Consider the following 20,575-nt stretch of genomic DNA (forward strand, 5'->3'; position numbering starts at 1 on the left):
TTCTTATAACTCTCTCTCTTGCTCCATGCTCAATCATGTCTGACTCTTTGCGATGCTTTGGACTATAGCCCACCAGACTCCTCTGTCCATGGAATTTCTCAGGCAAGAATACTGGAGTGGGTTCTCAGGCAAGAATACTGGAGTGGGTTATCATTTCCTATGTCAGGGGATCTTCCCAACCCAGGGATTGAACTTGCATCTCCTGCACTGCAGATGATTCTTTACCACTGAGCCATTGGGAAGCCCTCTCACAACTTTATTTGGCCTTAATTGAGGGGAGGGAAAATGACACAATTATTGTTTTAATTTCTTTATTTATCAATAGTATCCAAAAAAAGAATCAAGAGTTACAAAACCAAGTTAAATGCAATATGGAAGCCTACTAAATACAAATACATTTCACAAACACACAGGCAACAGAAACCTGTCCAAATTTGCTTCTTGAAGTTTGACTATTTAAAAACATAAATGTAAAGGAAAGACATTCAGACTGGTCCAAATGGGCTTATTAGCAGGTGGAGGAGCCCTGCTTTCCAAAAACAGTGATGGAGTCCAGAGCCATGGCATATGAGAAGGTTTCCATGGACACTGAATCTTAACAGATGCTATAATATGTTTATAAAGACCATAGACACACAGAGAAAGCCCAAGGAAGCTTGCAGTCTAAGCCCTGTGCTTTTAGACAGCTGGAGGAACTGAACCTGATTTAATTGTTTATTTGCTCCATGCAAAGCTCTATGCAAGACTCCCCAAACTAGGCTATTTAGCAGCTTTCTGTGAATGATCATCATCACGTGACTCTATGGTGCCGACAGTAGCTTCCCTATTTACAGGAGGAATGCAGGTTAGGTCTTGGGACTTCAACGTTGCAGGGTAGGGTCATCTTGGATGGCAGCCACTGACCTAAAGGTAACTGGTGAGAAGACATTCTACCTTCTTGCTTTAAACAGACTGGTACTCCCGCCCTCTCTTGTGGTGTCCAAAGCCTGGCAAAACTTGGTCAAGATGTGCTGTTGGGAGCTCTCCAAGGCACTTTGACAGGGAGGTGCATTTCAAACTGTATAAGTTGGGTTGGAAGACAGCTTTTAAGTGGGATGATTTACAAAAACTCAGAATTCTAAACAAAGTGGAATGTTCTTCTTTCAAAGGAAAAAAAGGAAACCTGGTTAGAAGGAATTCCATTTTCAGCATAACTTTCTCAGAGTTGCCTGTGCAATACAGCCCTCATGATTTTCCTCTGGTGGTCTGTAATCTGCTTTCTGAAAATGAGATCTTATGTCAAGTTTTTAATTTTGTTATTCCAAATGAATCTTAAACATGGTATTGAGTGGGGTTAATTATCACAGGGGTCAAAAGACACAGAAATGACTGACTTCTCCCCAATCACACTTTTAGGATTTGATTCCACTTTTTTCCCTGTCTTAAAATGTAAACCTTCTTTTTCCCTCATCTCTAAAGGGAGAGTCATTTCTTTTCCCAAGAAGGTTAAAGATGAACTGCAAAAGTGAAGACAAAGAAGTGGTTCTCTTTCTCACTCTCTTCCTGGGTAGGCTTTACCTGAGGGCTCGACATCATACCACGACCCGTGGGGCCATTCAGTCCGAGGTCAAATTTGGTCATTCTGTTTTTGGTCATCTGATTCTTACATAAAAACAAGGTTTCATCTATCCTAAGGAGGAGAAAAATCACATTTTCTCCTTCTGGACCTATTACCAGAACCACAGAATTTACAGTTCCTCAAATCAATAGTTTAATGCATTCCTACCTGCTCAGTGAGGAAACTAAGGCCCAGAAATAGGAAGAGACGGGCCAGAGTCACTCTCCCACTTAGTGCAGGATCAATGAGCATACTGATAGGCTGGGAACATCTAAGTCTTGCTTAGCTGCGCGTGTCTCCATCCTTTGGAATACTGATTTGCATGATCTATCAGAATAAATGAAAACAAGTTAGCTTTTTAGATCTTAAGGCTTTGTGTGGGGACACTTCTCATGGCTTCTGTCTGAGGCATCCCCTGCTCCTCTGGCAGACCACAGGAGAATTCCAGGCTGCATGTGGCAGGTGAGGGGATGTCTGGGTGATAGCAGTCTCTGCACAAGGAAGAACCCCAAACTCCCCATCTCTGAAATGTAGGACTAATGAAAAATAATTACAAAAGCTTAATTTCTAGTTAAGAAAATAAAATATTAAACAACAACAATAATATAATGATAATAACTGAAGAATGAAATCAACTTGCCAAAAAAAGTTTACAGAAAAATAGCACCTTTGGTAAAAAGTATTTTAAAAATTTGGTTAGGTCCCTAAGGGGCTCAAAGTCTACAAGTATCTGCATCATTTGGGGGCACCCTCTCTCAGACACTGGGGAACTAGCAGGATGGCCGTGTATCTATAGCCAGTGGCTGGGGCCTTGAGGAGAAGCACAGATGTTAGAGGTCTGTTATGATGATGGCGGCACGAAGGGCTGGAAGCAGAATGCAGTCTTCTTCGCCGAGTTTCCCAATTCCCTCCTCTGGGGACAGCCTGCTAAGCTCTCTCTCATTGCCTGCACTCCCTGCAGCATGTTCACAGCTGTGCTATTCTCAGAAGGGTTCCAGATCTGGGTCCACTCTCCCAGCCTGATGCACTTTCCTTACTTGCCTCCGGCCCCTGAGCACCACTGACAGCTTCTCCCAAACACTCCTAGAAATGAAGGCTCTGGCCTTGCCCCTCCTAGCCAGCCACCCCCATTTCCTCTATTGCAAAACAAATAGACAAAATAAAACTCATTGCTATATAAGCAAATACAGGTGATTTGGCGGTGTAGCAGACACTTGCATATACTGGACTCAGCGCTGAAATTGAAGAGAAGGTGCCAGGCTCCAGACACCATTCCCAGATGCCTCCTCATTAGATCTCTTTGGTGCTCACTCTCTTGGACTTTTCAGCTGTTTCCTTTGAGAGGCAAGAGAAAATAATCATTATGAAATATTTTTTAAAATTATTGGCATTTATCTAGTCTTCAAGACCAGCATTGACAGAAACATGCTCATGCCGAATTTTAGTTCTGTTTACTTGTCTATCTCCTCCACAGATGATGAACAACTTGAGGGCAAGGATCATGTCTTACCATGACACAGTTGCATAGGACTGTGGCTGAATTAAGAGCCGACTCTAAACTCCTATGAAACAATAAGGTCAGACATTATTATATTCATTTGAAAAATGAAAAAAAGGATGCTACATGGAAGTGCTACAAGATGCTTTGAATCCAAGTTTACAGAAGCATTGAGAGCGACAGGCTCTGGAGGCAGATTGCCTGAGCTTGAATCATGGTGGTGCAACTTTCTGGGGGACTTTGGGCACTATTATGAAATCTTCTGTGCCTCAATGTCTTCAGCTACAAAATAAAGAGTAATAAAGTAAATACTACCTCTTCTAACAGTGGCACATATCTCCAGAGAAGACATTCTTACAGCCAAAAAGTATATAAGAAGATGCTCGACATCATTAATCATTAGGGAAATGAAAATCAAAACACAATGAGATGTCATCTCACACCCACTAGGATGTCTAATAAAAAATAACCACAATGACAAATGATGGTTAAGTTTGTGGAGAAATTAGAATATGACTGGTTAGGATATAAAATAGTACAGTCACTTTGGAAAACAGTCTGGCAGTTTATCAAAAGATTAAACACAAAGTTACCCTGTGATCCAGCAATCCCCACTCCTTAGGTACATACCCAAGAGAACTGAAAACATATGTCCACACAGAAACTTGCACAAGAATGCTTACAGCAGTCTCATTCATCATAGTCAAAAGTAGAAGCAACCTAAATATATACCAACTGATGAATGGATATACAAAATGTGGTATATTTATCCATGAAATGTTCTTTAGCCATAAAAAGGAATGAAGTCTTGATTCACGGTACAACAAGGATAAACCTTGAAAACATTACGCTAATGAAAAAAGTCAGACAGAAAATGCCATATATTGTATGATTCCAATTATTTGTGTCCATAATAAGCAAATCTATAGAAACACAAAGTATAATAGTGGTTGCCAGGGGCTGGGAGACGAGAGAATATAAGTGACTTCCAATGGGTTTGGGGTTTCTTTTGGGGATGATGAAAATGATCTGGAAATAGACAGTGGTAATGGCTGACAATCTTGTGAATATATTAAAAACCATCTGATTGTATACTTTTAAAAGGCCGAGTTTTATGGTACGTGAATTACATCTCAATAAAAAATTAAATAGGGAATAAAAAACAACAGTGTCTGGCATCTAGTAGGCACTGTCAGTGCCCCATCCATAGCCCTTGTCTTCAACATTTCAGTACACCGGCCTGGCTTCTTACTGCCAGCACCTGCATCTTTTTGCCTGAGGCTTTCTCTGGCTGCTGAAGCCCACTCTGCCCACACATGCTGACAGGCCAGAAATGCCAGGGAGTTCATGTTTGCTGGTGGCGGCTCTCAGCTAGTGGCTGATGGGAGCTCATGCAGGCATAGCCGGGCTCCCTGCCCGCTGTGTACTGTAACTGTTTCCAGAGTTCTCTAACAGGACTAAGCTCCACTTGCCCCCAGTGGTAATGTGCCGGAATACACACTCACTATCATTTCTTCCCTCCTTGGGCTCACTTCCCAACTCCCCTTCTGGTGTTTGCTGAGGACTTCCTCCCAAATAAACTGCTTGTACTCAAGTTCTCACCTTAGCATCTGCTTCTGAGGAAACTGACATAAAACGGACAGACTAAATAATGTTAGCTATTATAATTCACTCCCCACTGTCTACTCTGATCATTTTTCCACCCTAGATGAAAGGAATTCCTATTAAGTGCTTTTTGCTTTTGTGGGTTTATACTAATTCTGGAAGCTCAAGGCTGCTGAAATGTGAAAAAGCCAAGGACTAGGAGCTTCCGCATTTGTTTAAAAAACTGACACGAGATTTCTACACTATCAGTGACAAAATGCACATGAAAAACCATTAATAAATATGAGCAATTACTATTAATACAAATAATTCTTGATTCTCAAGTCACATATTTCATCTCAATAGTTCCTGTGAGCATTACATTACTTAAAAACTTACATGTCAGGGAGAAGGCTTGTATCACCAGACCCAGTTTACAGACAGATGATTCAAGGAGCAATATCCTTTGTTAGGACTACAGGTAAACCAGTGAAAAGACAGTCCTAGGAGTCTAGCTCATCTAGGTTTTCTCTCTAGGCCCTCAGTAACATATGTCAGTGAATCACTAATCTGCTAAGGATCTTCTGGTCAAGAAGGCCTTCAACTTAATGACACAGAACCTGAACAGAATTCTTATTATCCTTTCAGGTCTCTAGGAAACAGAATCTCTAAATTCTTAGGCTATGTTCCAGCCAGCTTGGCATTTAACAAATCCTTTCTGCTACGGTCTAAATCCACTAATTTCATGCTCACTGAGAGCCAATTATACAACAGTGTTCATAAGTTCATAAGTGAAAGTTACTCAGTCAGACTCTTTGTGACCCCATGGACTATATAGTCCATGGAATTTTCCAGACCAGAATATTGGAGTGGGTAGCCTTTCCCTTCTCCAGGGGATCTTCCCAACCCAGGGATCAAACCCAGGTCTCCCTCATTGCAGGCAGATTCTTTACCAGCTGAGTCACCAGGGAAGCCCAAGAATACTGGAGTGGGTAGCCTATCCCTTCTCCAGCAGATCTTCCCGACCCAAGAACTGAACCAGGGTCTCCTGCATTCTTCATCAACTGAGCTACCAGGGAAGCCCATGATACAGCAGGCCCTGTGCTAAATGCAGGGCTACACTGGTGAGCAGGTCAGAGAGCCTGCTCTCAAGGAGCTCACAGTCTTTGCGTCCAGGCACTGGTCATGACAAGAAATAGGATGCTTCTTTAGACTATGCTTATTTGCAAACCACCACCCACCTGATTCTAACTTAGAAAGCAATTTACCAAGTTGTAATCTACATCTGCTGGGGCATATTGGCTCTACAAGGACTCCATCAGGGAACTATCTGTATCATGATCTGCATGGCACAGGTATATAGGTGTGTTGTTCGGGACCTACTGTATTGGACAGAGCACATGTCCTTGGTCACCTGGGGCATTAGGCAGTGTCTGAGTGGAGGACGGGCCTGGTGGTGACAGGACTACCTGAACCAGCATGGAGGCTGCAACTTACCTGGTGCTTTTGGAGCTCCTGGACATATCTGGTCATTTCCTCCTCTGCCTGGGTCTGGGCCCCCTTCTGATTCTTTCCTATAAGAAGAATCAAGGCTCAGAGCAGTGGTGGCTGGGGGAAGCCAGTTAGAAATCCCTCTAGTACCTACTGTTTAGGCTCTCAATTTCATCTCCTATTTTACTTACGGAAGGAGAAATTAAATACCCACATTTCCCAGGACAATCAATGGACACCTCCAAAGTAACATGCTTGGGTAGTAAGTGACTGGGCCAGGGCTCAAATCTAAGCCAAGTGGGGAGGGTGTGAGCTAGAGTTCTAGAAACCTTTTCTGAAAGATCTCTTGGTAAAACGGTGCTAGTGGTGATGCTGGCTTGGGCACTGTTCCCCCCCGCCCAGAAGTCTGATGTCTCCCAACCCGCCCTGCCCATGTCTCAACTATCTCAACTTTCTCTATTTTGGCTTACCAAAATTCTGTTAAATTGGGCTTACCCAATTCTGTTAATTCAAACATGTTTATGAACATGTCACCTCTTCCTGCTGGGCATGGATGGCAAGAAGTCATTCTGCCTTCCAATCACCTAAGTCTTTGACATAGAGGATTTCCTAAGCTGACATAAGGATTAAGTGGGTTAATATGTAACTTGCTTAGAAGAAATGCATGCATGTGTGTGTGTGTGCTCAGTTGCGTCCCACTCTTTGTGACCGCAAGGACTGTAGCCTACGAGGCTCCTCTGTCCATGGCATTTCCCATGCAAGAAAACCGGAGTGGGTTGCCATTTCCTACTCCAAGAAATGCATGTAATTCTCACTAATATGTGTTTGCTTTCCTTACTACTTTTACACTCTAATCTCTTGCCAACACTTGATCTTGCCCTGGGTCTTGAATCTTTCTTATTCCCAATCTCTGGAGTGACTTTCTAACATAGTGCATCTAGCATAAGTGCTGTGCCCTCAAGGCTGCTCTCTGGGAACCCTGACGTTCCAAGCGTGAGCCGGTCTCTTGCCCTATCGTTTCTTTTCTCCCAGCCAATGCACTCTTCTCCATCATCCCCACCCTGACTTCTCTCATGGTGATTCATGAAGACAGCGCTCTCCCTGCCGTCCCTTCTTTCTCACCATCACAGGTCATGGCTGTGCAGACCCAGTTTCCACAGGCACACACACAGCGGTTACAGTCCACCTCGGTCTCGGCTCCATCAGCATACGTTTCATCCTCCAGGGCACACTCTGCGAGACCAGAAATAAGGGGCAAAGGTTTAGGGTAAGGGTGGAAAAGGACGTCCTGGCTACTGTCTGTGCACCTCACCACCTTCCAGACAAGACCTGCTTGTCCCTCAGAGGCACCATAACTGAACAAATGCCTCTATCAACCCAAAGATTTTCAGACCTGAACCTCAGCATAGAGATGATGGGCTGGGGCCCAGTCTAGAATCATGGAAGGGAATTTTCTTAGTAAGCTCTGGAGAGTTCCACAGCCCCCTCCAAATGCCCCCAATTCCCTACAACCTGCTATTTCTTAGATTAAGCATACTCTTCTCTGGAGGGTTGAAGGATGGGTTGAGGCACTTGAGGAACTCTTGGAAGCTGAGTTTCCAGTCAGCATTTTCATCAGACAGTTCAATGAGAGCATCAACACAGAGTCCTCTATAAAGAAAACACAGGAGAAATGTGTCGGCAAGACCTCAGCTTCCCTCCTGAAGGAATTAAGCATCAGGATTACATATACCTAGGCCTCTGAAGGTGGCCAAAGAAACCATTTAAAGAGAAAGTTTCTACACTGACCTTCTACAACCATCATGCGTCCTGGACTCCAGTAAACATCCAATCTTTAGTTTATTATATGGGATGTCAGATCATTCAAGTTGTTCAAATGATATTCCCAAGATGACTGAAGTTTCCTGGACGGTTTTGTCCACTTGGATTGACAAATGTTTCACCATCTGTATATACCTTCCACTAGCAATTGCCTCCCCCGCCCCAGGTGTAATGTATCAAGTCAACCCAACTGGAAAAATCAAATAGAAGTGGTAGGAACAGATGATATGAAAACAATGTGTGATTTGAAAGAATATGAGTTTGAAACCAGCAGCACCACTATCATCCTTTTATTATACAAAGAGATCGTTTAGAAAAGTTTTCTAGAACTCCAGCTCCCTCCCTCTCCCCTTGGCCTGGGTTTGAGCCCTGGCTCAATCACTTACAACCCAAATGGCCTTGAGCTAGTTATCCAACCTTCCTGCACCTGTTTTCTCATCTGTGAAATGGGGACAAGCATCCCTCCTTCACTGCAGTGTTATAAGGATCAAATGTTGAATTTGTAAAATATTATCTTATTTCAGGTCATCAAAATAAGGATTTACAGATATTATACTTCAAGGCCACAAAAAGTAAAAGTTTAAAGCTCAGTCATGTCCAACTCTTTGTGACCCCATGGATTGCAGCCCGCCAGTCTCCTCCATCCATGGGATTTTCCAGGCAAGAATACTGGAATGGGTTGCCATTTCCTTCTCCAGGGGATCTTTCTGACCCAGGGATCAAACCCGGGTCTCCCACACTGCAGGAAGACTCTTTACCATCTGAACCACCAGGGAAGCCTTAAGGCCATGGGTTATCATTAAAAAAGAACCCTAGAGTCTGGGTTTCATGCTTTGCATTCTTCTGAACAAATAGGTGCTTTCCTTTTTTTCCTCATTTGTGTCCAACTCTTTGCGACCCCATGGACTATACAAACCATGGAATTCTTCAGGCCAGAATACTGGAGTGGATGGCCATTTCCTTCTCCAGGGGAATCTTCCCAACCCAGGGATTGAACCCAGGTCTCCCGCATAGCAGGTAGATTCTTTACCAGCTGAGCCACCAGGGAAGCCCTTCCTATTTTTAATTCTTACCAATATACTGGAACCACAGTTAATTTAGGGATTAATTTTTATTAATTCTTAAGGGTTAATTTTTATTAATATTTACTTAGGGGTTAATTTTTATTAATATTTACTCTGGAATAATACCAGAAAAGGAGAGGAACATGCTCCCATTTGTAATAATTAGGGTTCTCTACATGAAATAGCACTTATTATCTTAATATCAGAACTATGGAGAAGGAAATGGCAACCCACTCCAGTATTCTTGCCTGGTAAATCCCATCTGGACAGAGGAGCCTGGTAGGCTACAATCCATGGGGTCGCAAAAAAAAAAAATAAATAAAATAAAAATCAGAACTAAAGCTATTTTAGACTTATCATTAAATAGAACACTGAAGTAATTCCTTAAGAATATGAACCATTAAAACATCACCCACAACACTAAGAAACAACTTTGCTCTGATGTGATCATTAATTTTAAAACTACTTTCTTCTATTCCTTGCAAGTTCTGGCCAAAAACACCAACTACTTGATCAGATATCAGTGGTGCTCAATATATTAGTTCATAATGTCCACGGAAGAGATCTTTTTACTTTTACTTTACATTGACTTTGACACTGGAGGCTCCTTGGCAGGCAGGAAGGGGTTTAAATCCCTTCTTCTACAGCCTCCCCTTGTGGGCCTCTCCCTGACCCCCTCATTCCACTCACCTGAGAAGCTTGTTGTTCTCCTGGTCTGCATAGGTGGTGATGTTGATGGCGGTTTCATTTTGCTCCACAAATTTCAGAAATTCGCTGGAGTCCAAGCGAGAGTCACCATTATCAAAGTTCTAGAAAGGAGATGAAGAGATCTTTCTGGAATGTTTTGTAAAACCCCAATTCTATCATCCCTCCACTCAGTTTGGCCTGTCTCTGGTTCATCTTGTGCTTAACACAGTCCAAACCTGCTCTGCCCTTTGAGCAACAAAGCCTCGAAGCCCTGGGGCACTCAGAGAAGGCACCTGTGCCCCAAGATGAGGGACAAAGTGTCTGGGCAAAGGCTACTGAGGCCCTTTCAATCCCAGACCCTGCTAAGGAGGGCAGCCTGAACCCAGGCCTGTGCTGTCAAGGAGCCTGGGGGTGCTTTGGAGGTCTCTGGAGCCCCATCGCTGGCACTATCCTCCAGACATTCTTGAATTCACTCCATCATACCATGTTCTCAAACCCTAACGATCATGGAACAACAGACTTGTGAATCAGAATCAGTTTCGGAGCCCAGGATGCATATTTCTAACAAGTTGCTTGTGAACAGTGATGTAGGTGACCCTCAGAGCTCACTCTGGGAACCACAGGATCATTTCCTCCTGCTTGATTTCCAGCCTTCCTGGCCGGCTCTCAGTGCTTACCTCTCACACTGGTACCCTTAGCCAACCTCATTAAGGCAAAGGCCCGTGTACATTATCCACATCAACAACCTGCCTTGTGGAGGTGGCGCAAATCCCCCCAACCTGCCGCCCTGTGCTGTGGGCCCCACTGTAGACAGTGCAGCCTGAACCTGTGATCCAGCTCACGTTCCATGAGCATAAGGCAAGGGTAGAGTGAGCTCAACATTATATTCCCTTTGTCAAGATGCTCAGCTGAGACCGTAGCCATCTGGGACCATTCAGGATGCCCAGGAACTTGCTGCAGGTGGAGGTCAGCAACTTCAAGGCTCTGATCAAATTCTAATTTGGATACTGCTGCTCTCCAAAATATTTCTAGTGGAAATAAAAAATTTTTTTCAAAATACTTTCTCTAGGCTGCCTCATTCTGCTACCCTGGGAAATAATCAGCAACCCACGTTACTTTCAAGGTGGCTCTCCAGATGCTGGAAGAGTTTCTGGAAGAAAAGTCTGCATAGGTTTCCACGTAGAAGAGAAAGATACAGCTACTGACTCTGATGCATGACTATCACACATCATGTGTATTCTACTCTAAGATTGTAAATCTTCTAGTGGTATGTATAACAGGTATGTATAAAACAACTCTGGGGGCCCTTGCTTAATGCCTATTTATTATTCTTGTCCTGATTCCTAGGAAAAGATCTCAGATGCTTTCTCGTCATTATACTTTTACCCTGGCTCTAGTCTCAGTCCCGGTCACCAGGAATTCAGGGTGTGTGTATGCGTGTGTGAGAGACAGAGATACACGGTCATAAAAGGCTCTGTGGCTCTGTGTATGTGTGTGACATGGTCATAAAAGCTCTTTCTACCTGAGGCCTTCCCCTCTTCACTCTGTTGGGCTTTTGTCTAAAAAATAATGACTGAATCACCAGTTCAGATGAGAGTCTGATTTTGGTCTTATCCAAATTCCGATTAGATTTGTTTTGCAACTAATTTTGATGTAAGGAATATCACTTGGGCTGGAGGGCAATTCACTGGTTCAGATACAGTCTCTGTGAGATACAGATCGCTTAGCAACAGGCAGCTGTTTGCCTAGTGGGGAGAAGCCTCCCTTTGAAGATTGCACCATATGGTTCTTTGATAATCATCAAGAAGTAGATTGTGAAACCTTATTTTCTCGGAGGACACTTGGAAGAGCGAGCACTGTGTTTGTCAGTTATGAGCAAGCTTTCTTGGTTAGAATGAGAATGCTCTAGAGAAAAGGTACTTTCTCCAGGGGCCTTGCGGTTTTCAGACAGGCACCTATGAGAGAAAGTTATTGCCAGAGAGGGTGGAGATGTGTGAGGCCCTGGTCCTTAGGAATCAAATTAATAGCAGCTGCCAGTGATGCCCAAGGCATGTTCCATCAAAGGGCCACTATGAATGGTTACAAGGTCCCAAGAAGTCTCCTGGAAAGTGTCCTGGGCCCCACGGCTCCCATGCTGTAATGACCAAGCCAAAGTCACTGCTCACGACAGACCCAGCAGGTGCTGTTCACTTGGCTTTCAAAAAATCACTTTTTTTAGTTTAGTTTCTCCTTCTGTCCAAATCTCCTGGCTCAGCAATACGTGTTTTTCTGTAGACAAGTAACTACCCCTGCCCCCCAAGCTCCCTAATATGGGAGTGATTGAGACAGAAGACAGAGTGAGAGGGCTGTGCTTTCTCTTCTCAAATACTTGGAATCCAGAGAGACTGACTTTCTGCCACAGTGAGAAACTTCTACCTAAAGGAAGTCCTAAATGACCAATATCCTATTTCAGTCCTGTTGGGGTCCTTTAATGGACCGGAACCTGGTGGTACGGAGTCGACGATAAGAAAGTAAAAGAGACAAAGAGACAGAGAGACAAAAAAAGACCCGGGGACCTAAGCTCTGATGGAGCAAAGGTGCTTTAATGATTTTTCTATGAGTATATATAGGCTGTGGTACAAGAAACTTCTTTCGGGAATGATAGAGATCAGAAAACCAAATGTACAGCAACTGTTACCAAGGGAACAAGGGGTAACGTTAGTCACAAGGTCAGGAGACAATCCATATCTCAAGAAAGGGGAACAGACTAAGCAGTTTTGTCCTAAAGAGAATGTTTACTAAAGGAGACCCAAGCCTGCCTCACACAATGACCTCAGTCCCTGGGAGCAGCGTGCTGTTCCGCTTGAAGAGGGACAAAGGACTCATGAGAGACAGCACGTAGGAATCCTCCTGTCAAACATTCCCTGACAAGTCCAACACAGTATTTCTCCATCTCTGGGGAGTCCATGATGTCAGTTAACAAGAGGAATCCAGAGATGAGGCTGGTGTTGACCACACTTAGTAGCTACAGAGCTGCCTGGAGTCCCTCATGTGTGGGGGTTGCTTCTGAGTCTGAGCTGGTCGAGCCTAGGACACACCATGGAGGTATGTGAGGGCATCTGAGGATGAGCCTTGGAGGGCCTCTACCCAGAGATGTGACTGTCTGTAAGTGATGGGGGCTTTTGTGGCTATGTGGGAATGCAGGCACCTGAACGTGTGTGTCTGTGTGTAGGACAGTCTCCGTGTGGCATGCACACCTCCGCATGTGGTGTGTGTGTTTCTGTATGTGGTGTTTATCTGAGTGTGATGTACATACGTGTGTATGTTCTTATCAATCAGCTGGAAGAGTGCCCTTAACTGCTTCTTTTAACAACTGTTTCAAGCTCTCTGAAAGATCTCCATGGCATGGCCGCCCTACTTATTGATAAATACTGTTTCCTCCCTCATTTTCCTTTTGGAAAACAGCATCTCTCCTCCCCACAAGTGGAACAATCTGTTACTTCAACCAAACACGATGGGAACATCAGTATCTAGGTTCATGAAGAATCCTGGACCCATGAAATACCAGTCCATTGACTCTCCTCAAACAAAGAGAAACTCTGTAAGCCATGGAGGGTCAAGTTAAAGACTTAGAGAAAAGCCAAACTGGGTGGGAAACAGGCTGAAGTGGCCTGGGTCTGGGAACAGGCAGCCAGCTCTGCGTGCTGGGTTACCTTAAAGTACTTGTCTAGGATTTCACTGTAGTTGCTGCCTTTGGAGAACCAGCCGTCTGGAATGATCTCCGCTTCCAGCCACTGGATGATGCGACGCCGGAGTTCATCACGGTTGGACTGATAGCAAACGACTGCGGGAAAAGGAGTTGGCTGAGCAGTGAGGACCCCAATGTCACCCAGCATCCCCCCTACTGGTGGGCTCAGTGCCTGGGGATCTGCATGTGTCATCTCATTCGGTTTTCACAGCAACCCAGGGAAACAGGATTATTACACACATTTACAAAGAAGTAAACCCAGGGTATTGGATTGTATCTAACCCAGGATTCAAGCTCATGTCTAAAAAATTTAGGAAGTTTGAGATGGTTGAAACAGAGATTATGCTTAGGTGAGAAAAAAGTAGAAAGAAAAATAAAGTATATTTTCATTAACTTTAGGAAGCTGAGAGGGAAAAAAAATCAATCAATCAATCAATAGAACAACTCTTTTGGTTCACAGATGAGCTGACTTAACAATGAATAAGTGAGAACATTACAATTCTTTACGCCACTGGATTTTTGATTCTTTCTATATAGCTTTTCCCTCTCTCCCACTTAAAAACTTCTCCCATTTAAAATTTTATCCGATATTATAAACAATAGAAAATGAGGTTGGGGAAGGGCATGTTGAAGCCCTGCTCTGGACAGCTGTTTGTTGTAAGCCACATGGCAACAACAGGTGAGGCTGAAAGTCTAGTGGACTGGGAGGCAGAGAAGGAAAAGCTTTGGCAAAAGGAAATTCCCAACACATGTTGGGATGTAAAAGCGGCATTGAGCCAGGGAAATAAAACTGTGGGCACTTTTCCCCACTCTGGCACTTTCTGGCTGTGTGACTCAGGGAAATTCACTTAACCTCTCTGAGTCTCAATTTCCTCATCTATAAGGTAATTACAGTAACTGCTTCACAAGGTTATGCGAGGATCTAAGGAAAAGTATATGCTAAAGGAGTCTGTAACTATAAATCGATGAAATTTTATATTTGTATTCATTGAAAACCATGGAAGAAGATCTGCCATTTCCAATTATCCTCTTTCCAAAACAGTTGTGCCTTCTGATTCTGCCTGTCCCGTGACACCCACAGGTCTCACAGAGCCTTGAAGGAGGGACTCAGTAGCTTTTCCATCCTTGCAGTTCAATCATTACTCAGCAAAAATGAAAAACACAGCCAACACTCTGATCCAATCAACTGCTTTCCACGGCAAGTACCAAAAAATGCAGTATTGCAGCTTTTCTGAGCTATGTTGAGGAGCGACCAGTTCTGGGTCACAAGCTCTGACACATTAAAGATCTTGTGAGCTTTGTGGGGAGGGATTGTGGAACATGGAATTTCCATCATGAAAAAAATTCACTCCCTAAATGCACACTGTAGAAAAAAAGAGGTACTCACCTGGGCTGGCAGAAGGACTTACAGATTTCTTCTCTGTAAGACAAAAGGAGAACATGCAGAACGTAAAGTGAAGAAAAAAGAAAATTCTGTGTATTGCTGGGGTTAAAACTGCCTATAATAAGGGGGCCACTTATATCTCTTCCTCATTTTGTCTTGAATCCTGTCTCCTCTCCTTCCAGGTCCCAAGTATGGGGCTCTTTTCTTTCCTGCTTTGTTTGAATTTTGAGGCCACTGAGTTGCCCTCCTGATATCACATCTCCTTTTGTTATTAGATTGAGGGGTGAGGGGCTGCTGGGACTTTGAGAATTCATACAAAATCATTACGGACAAAGAAATGCAGTGGAGACCAACATGTGGAAAACAGCTTCTTCTTTTTCCAGGGAAGTTCAAGGACAGGCAGGAGGGTGGTGTCTAATTAGCAACAAGCTTGGAACCCCTTCACTCTTACTCTGATAGCAGTGGTTTGAGTGTAAATTAGAGGAACTATATCATCAGGGCTGAAAGGTACCCAAATTTAAAAAGCACAAGATATGTGAAATTTACCTGCTTTCTAAAAAGGTACAGAATTCAGCTAAATACTACTGCATTATTGATTGCTGACGTGGTCCCTATCCACTATTCTTCTCCAGACAGTGCGGGAAGCCACCTGGGGAGTCTGAGGCAGGAAGGGCAGGGTAGAAGCAGGGCCACCCAGGGCAAACCCAGCAGGCTCATGAGCACCAAGGGGATGCCTCTCCAAGCAACTGGGTGGTCCTCACAGCTTTGGGCACTGTGTTCAGGGTAGAAAGAACTCCAGGAAGCCAGGCTGTACTGCTCCTTCTCTGGCTCCCTGGCTAGAGCTGTGACATGGTGATGAGAGCATTACTTACCTTTGCAGTGTCCATCATAATCGACCTGGATTTTGGATCCAGTGAGGCAGGCATCTCTATGCAGCTCACAGTGGTTGAGGTAGGTCTTGCCATTGCTGCCACACACAGGTCTCTTGTGAGGTTTGCATTGCTGAAACAGACCATGGAGGATGCTGGTATAGTCAAGGCTGAGTTTGTGTGTGCGCCACACACACACACACACACACACACACACACAGAGCCATCTTGTGAAGAGTCCTCCCCAGCAGAGATGACTTCTACCCTGCCAGGGCACAGGGAGCCTCAGCTCTGGCATCAGTAACCCTACCCTACTCAGTGTTGGAGGAATTACATCACCTTGCAGTCCCTCATGGTGCTCTGTGCTGATCCTGGCCCTGGGTCATCTCTTTTTTTCAGTGAAAAGAAATACCCACTCCTTGACCCCAATCCTATTAAATCAGCAGGAAGGGCATTTTATCAGAAGTCAGGAATCTGGATTAGCTATCACTTTATCACTTTGTAGAAAGTCATTCAATGTCTGGATATCAAAAACCCCTTAAAATTCCAAAATTTTACGACACAAAACAGCCAGAGCTAGGAATTCGGAAACATTGAAAGGAATGTTTCCACAGCCCCTGACCCCCATCACCCCAATTCTTCAATTATTTCAGGGTCTAGCTATAAGAATCTTTGCTCTGTTGCTTTATTTAGCATTTTGTTTTTCTCCTAATCTCACAACGGTTGTTTTGAGGCAGGGGGAGGGGGTGCCAGGTCTTTGTGAAGTGTGACAGAGGATCATTCTGGACCAGGAAATGGACTAAAGTTCACTTGGCAGCTTGATTCTACTTTGGCTATTAAAGTGCCACAGTGACAGGCAAGCTTAGTTTCTTTACACTTCTGTGGTTTTTGAAAGGGGGGAGGGGTAAGCAAGTTCTGCTTAGACCTAATAAAGACATTAAAGCAAAAAAGAGTAGATGTAAAAGAACACAGGACCCTGGAATTGGAAGGCAGGTCAACCTTTCCAATTTATAGACTGGAAAATCAAAGCCCAGAAAGACAAACTTCACTTAACCAATATTTATCATTGGGTTATTAATATAACTCATTGGGCAAAGCAACTTGGGCCCTGAGCAAAGCCAAACATGGTCGGTCTTCATGGTATCCAGCGGCAATTAATTTGCTTAAAATCACACAATGGTATGTGGCCAAGTTGAGGTTAACCTCCAGGTTTCTGGACCCTAAATGGTCAGAGAGTGGCCAGGTACACCACTAGTGAGGACCTCCCAGAATCCTTAACAGATCTGGTATGCAAGTTTTTGAGCTGAGAGACATCCTTTCTGGGACAATGGGTCGGGATCCTTCAACTGGTTACTAAGGTGGGTGAATTAACTTGCAGCAATATGGATGAATCCAGTCTTGGGTTCTTCTGACAGAAACAAGGGAAAAGGGCATATATCCAAGCTGTTTATGTTCACCAAGTGAGAGAATTCTGCCTACAAAAGAAGTATTTCTCAAAAGCTCACTTTGTTTTTTAAATTTCATTAAAAACAAAACCAAACCTGAAAAATCTGCATTCCAGCTAGTATTTTAAAATGTGCATATCCTTGACCTAGCAAGCCTAGGACTCAACCTAACAAAGGGACTCAATCCTACAGAAATAAAGGCAACAACATGTAAGAATATTTGGCCAAAGACATTACTGTTTACAATGGTAAACAACCTGAATGTTCATCTGTGAGAAAATGATTACATGAATCTGGTTCTTTTATATCACTAAATATAACTGAGCTACTAAAAAATGAGAACTATATGTGCTGACCCATAGAGGGTTGTTGTTACATATTAGAGTACAAGATGCAAGTTGCATCTATCTAGCTCTGTTTACATTATGATCTCATTTTTGCATAAAATAGGGGGAAACTATATATATTTACAGTTGCAGAGAAAAAAAAAAACTATGTGGAACAAATTACACAAACTGTTAACACTGATTACCTCAGACTAAGGGGATTTGAAGATTATGGGGGGAGATTATTAACTTTATGTTTGCATAAATGTCTGTACCACTTATAAAAAGCAATTGTTAATTTTGTAATTTGAAAATCTTTTAAAACTAAAGAATTTTTAAAAGGAAAAAAATCCCTACATTCACATCTGATTTTTAACCCCTGAGATAAAAAGTTCACTTCTTTCAGAGAGTCAAGGTGTGCTTTTATAAAGATGACAAAATCACTGGCTCTGCTCTGTAGACGGGCAGCCCCAGTGAAGTAACCACATGGCCTTGGCCACCGTCCTCTGGCTCTCGCCCGCAGTTCTTACCTCGATGCAGAGGCAGGTAGGCTCTCCTTTCTCTGTGACTGCACATTCCCGGCCAGCTCCACAAAACACATTGGCACAGATCTTGGATTTGCTCCTTACTTGCTCCTGAAACACAAAGCCATCAGGGAAACACTCTCCAGGGGAGGAGCCTGTCTCTGGATGAGTCAATGGTGGTGATTATCTCTCAGGCTTCCGTGTGGTCCAGTCGAGGCTCCTGGTGCTGAAGGGTCCTGCACAGCCAGAAGTTCTCCCTGACAGCTGGCATCCGTCTTGCTAGCACTGCTCCTCCCCAGGCCCAGCTGCCTATGAATCCCTAAGACTGTTTCTCAAAGAGCAAGTGCATCTTTCTAGCAAGCTTCCTTTCTTCTGAAAATGTTTACTGAACACCCATTAAATGCTAGTACTAGGCTAAGGACTGGAGATATAAAGGCATAGTCCCGGTCCTCAAGAAGTTCCACGGCTATCCAAGGAAACACAACAAAGAGACGTCTAGAAAGCAGTGGGGAAGTGTAATAGGAGGGCAAGACTCAAACGAGACTTTCTGAAGATAGGATGCCTTCACTGACTCCTAAAGGATGAGAAGAATAAGCCAGGCACAAGTGGAAATGCTTGAGAGAAAATATGGGTATCTGAAGGACCAAAAATCTCACTGAGTGGTGTTCAAGGCACTGCCATTTCAAAAGGCAAAAGAAGGATGGCTAAGCCATAGGAAACATGCATCTGCTATTATTCACATGGTCTCATGCAGCCCCTGCTCAAGTCTGCCTCCAGCTTTAAGATCAAGAGGGCCAGAGAATCACCTGTCAGAGAGAACTGTTCTCAAACCACTTGTGGTCAAACTTTCATGTTCAGACACATGCAGCAGAATGGACAAGGCAGGGAATGGTCCCAGTCTATGCCACTGAGAATGTGGATGTCCATAGGCACTAACCTGTCAGTGACACAGTCCTCCCCTCACATTAATTGGTGGCAGAAAGCCAGGCCCACCTCGTCTGCCGCTCAGGCCAGGGGTAGTGGAGGCTGAACAAAGAAGTACATGATTTCTCTAGCCCTTTTCCTGACTGGCTGGGCAGGCAGTCATTAGGGCCTCCAGGCTCCTGTTCACTGGGGTAGCACTGGCTGTGGAAGAACCAACAAAGATGGCAGAGGTTGGGATGGGGTTGTGGGGCTGGCTATGGTAAAGGTGGGGGATGGAATCTAAGATTCCATCCTTCAGGAATCCATCTGCCACGTCACGCAGAGAACTCACAACCACAAAGCTTATAACTGTAAAATTCTTAGTTGGTAAATGTTCTATATCCAAAGCAATAAACAAAAGTGGATGATGACAGCAGGGAGGCTATGACTAATACAGCTGGTCTGCTGCCACCTGGAGGCTGCTTTGTAAATTCCAGGTTATTTTCTCTCAGCCAGCTTGCCCGTGATGCAGGGCTCCCATTGGTCTAGAAACTCTTGTCATGCTCTCATTTCATTGGTTCACAGGCTGTTGCTAAACCCATTCTTTTTTGGATGTTGCTAAGGAGAATTCAATAAAGCTGGCAGGGAGCAAAGAAAAGAAGTAATTCCCAGAAGGCTGGGAGTACTGGAGAACTGTTATTTCCTAAATCAGGAGTGGAAAATAAAATTGAGTTTATTTGAGTATATTCGGCTAGGGCCCTCTTGGAAATTGTGCCTGGGAATGGCAAGCAGGTAGAAAAATGAAGAGGAAAAAGGCTATCACTGACCAGTGTGAAAAAAAAAAACACCTCCCCCTCTTCATGAAACAACATGCTAACTGAGGAATACAGACAAATATATACCCCAAATGAGTATGTCACATAAGTAAAAGACACACTAATGCATAAAAAAGCACACTCAGACACATGCCTACACTCAAAGGCACACCAGCAGATAGCCTCACAGGGAAACACCCACAAGACTTTACCACTTACTAGCTGTATGTCTGTAATTAGTCACTTTAATTCTTTGAGCCTTGGTTTCCTCATCTGTAAAACAGGAGTAAATACTAGCCCTGCCTTGTGAAAATGAAGAGAGAGAATGTATTTGGAATCACGTCATAAGCTGAAAAGCAAATTTGCCTGTTAAGTATTATTCACAGAGCTTCCTGCAGAATAATCTGTGGCATTTACAGAGCCTCTTTTTATCTTATGTTTGCTTTTAGTGAGTATAAAAAGTAAAAGCTTTTACTGATAGGTCAAATTCAACCCAAGTCATTTTTCAGAAATAATTATCAAAAGTCTGTTTGAAGAAACAGATACTGTTTACTTAAAATATAATGACTAACATTTGAATGTTGTTGTTTAGTCGCTAAGTTGTGTCCAACTCTTGAGACCCCATTGACTTTAGCCCACCAGGCTACTCTGTCAATGGGATTTCCCAGGCAAGAATACCGGAGTGGGTTGCCATTTCCTTCTTCAAGGGATCATCCCAACCCAGGTACCAAACATACATCTCCTGCTTTGGCAGGCAGATTCTTTACCACTTAGCCACCAGAGAAGCCCAATGTTTGAATAGTACTATTAACATTTACAGTGTTTTCATGCATAAAATTT

At 43.6% G+C, this 20,575-nt stretch overlaps 1 protein-coding gene across 2 annotated transcripts in view; it reads right to left on the bottom strand.

The window, feature by feature from the left end:
- Positions 1-294: 294 nt before the first annotated feature.
- FSTL1 (follistatin like 1) overlaps positions 295-20,575 on the bottom strand; it is a 56,847-nt gene continuing 36,566 nt past the window's right edge. For both annotated transcript variants that reach the window (XM_043475012.1, XM_043475014.1), the window contains exons 3-11: positions 18,024-18,128; positions 15,726-15,855; positions 14,857-14,889; positions 13,435-13,565; positions 9,746-9,864; positions 7,708-7,820; positions 7,293-7,403; positions 6,177-6,253; positions 295-2,932 (exon numbers count right to left, since the gene is read on the bottom strand). In XM_043475012.1, coding sequence (XP_043330947.1) covers positions 2,888-2,932; positions 6,177-6,253; positions 7,293-7,403; positions 7,708-7,820; positions 9,746-9,864; positions 13,435-13,565; positions 14,857-14,889; positions 15,726-15,855; positions 18,024-18,128 — 864 coding nt within the window. In that variant the 3' untranslated portion in view covers positions 295-2,887. The remainder of the gene's footprint in view (positions 2,933-6,176; positions 6,254-7,292; positions 7,404-7,707; positions 7,821-9,745; positions 9,865-13,434; positions 13,566-14,856; positions 14,890-15,725; positions 15,856-18,023; positions 18,129-20,575) is intronic.

The sequence above is a fragment of the Cervus canadensis genome, chromosome 7 (assembly GCF_019320065.1).
Source record: "Cervus canadensis isolate Bull #8, Minnesota chromosome 7, ASM1932006v1, whole genome shotgun sequence".
Taxonomy (NCBI): domain Eukaryota; kingdom Metazoa; phylum Chordata; class Mammalia; order Artiodactyla; family Cervidae; genus Cervus; species Cervus canadensis.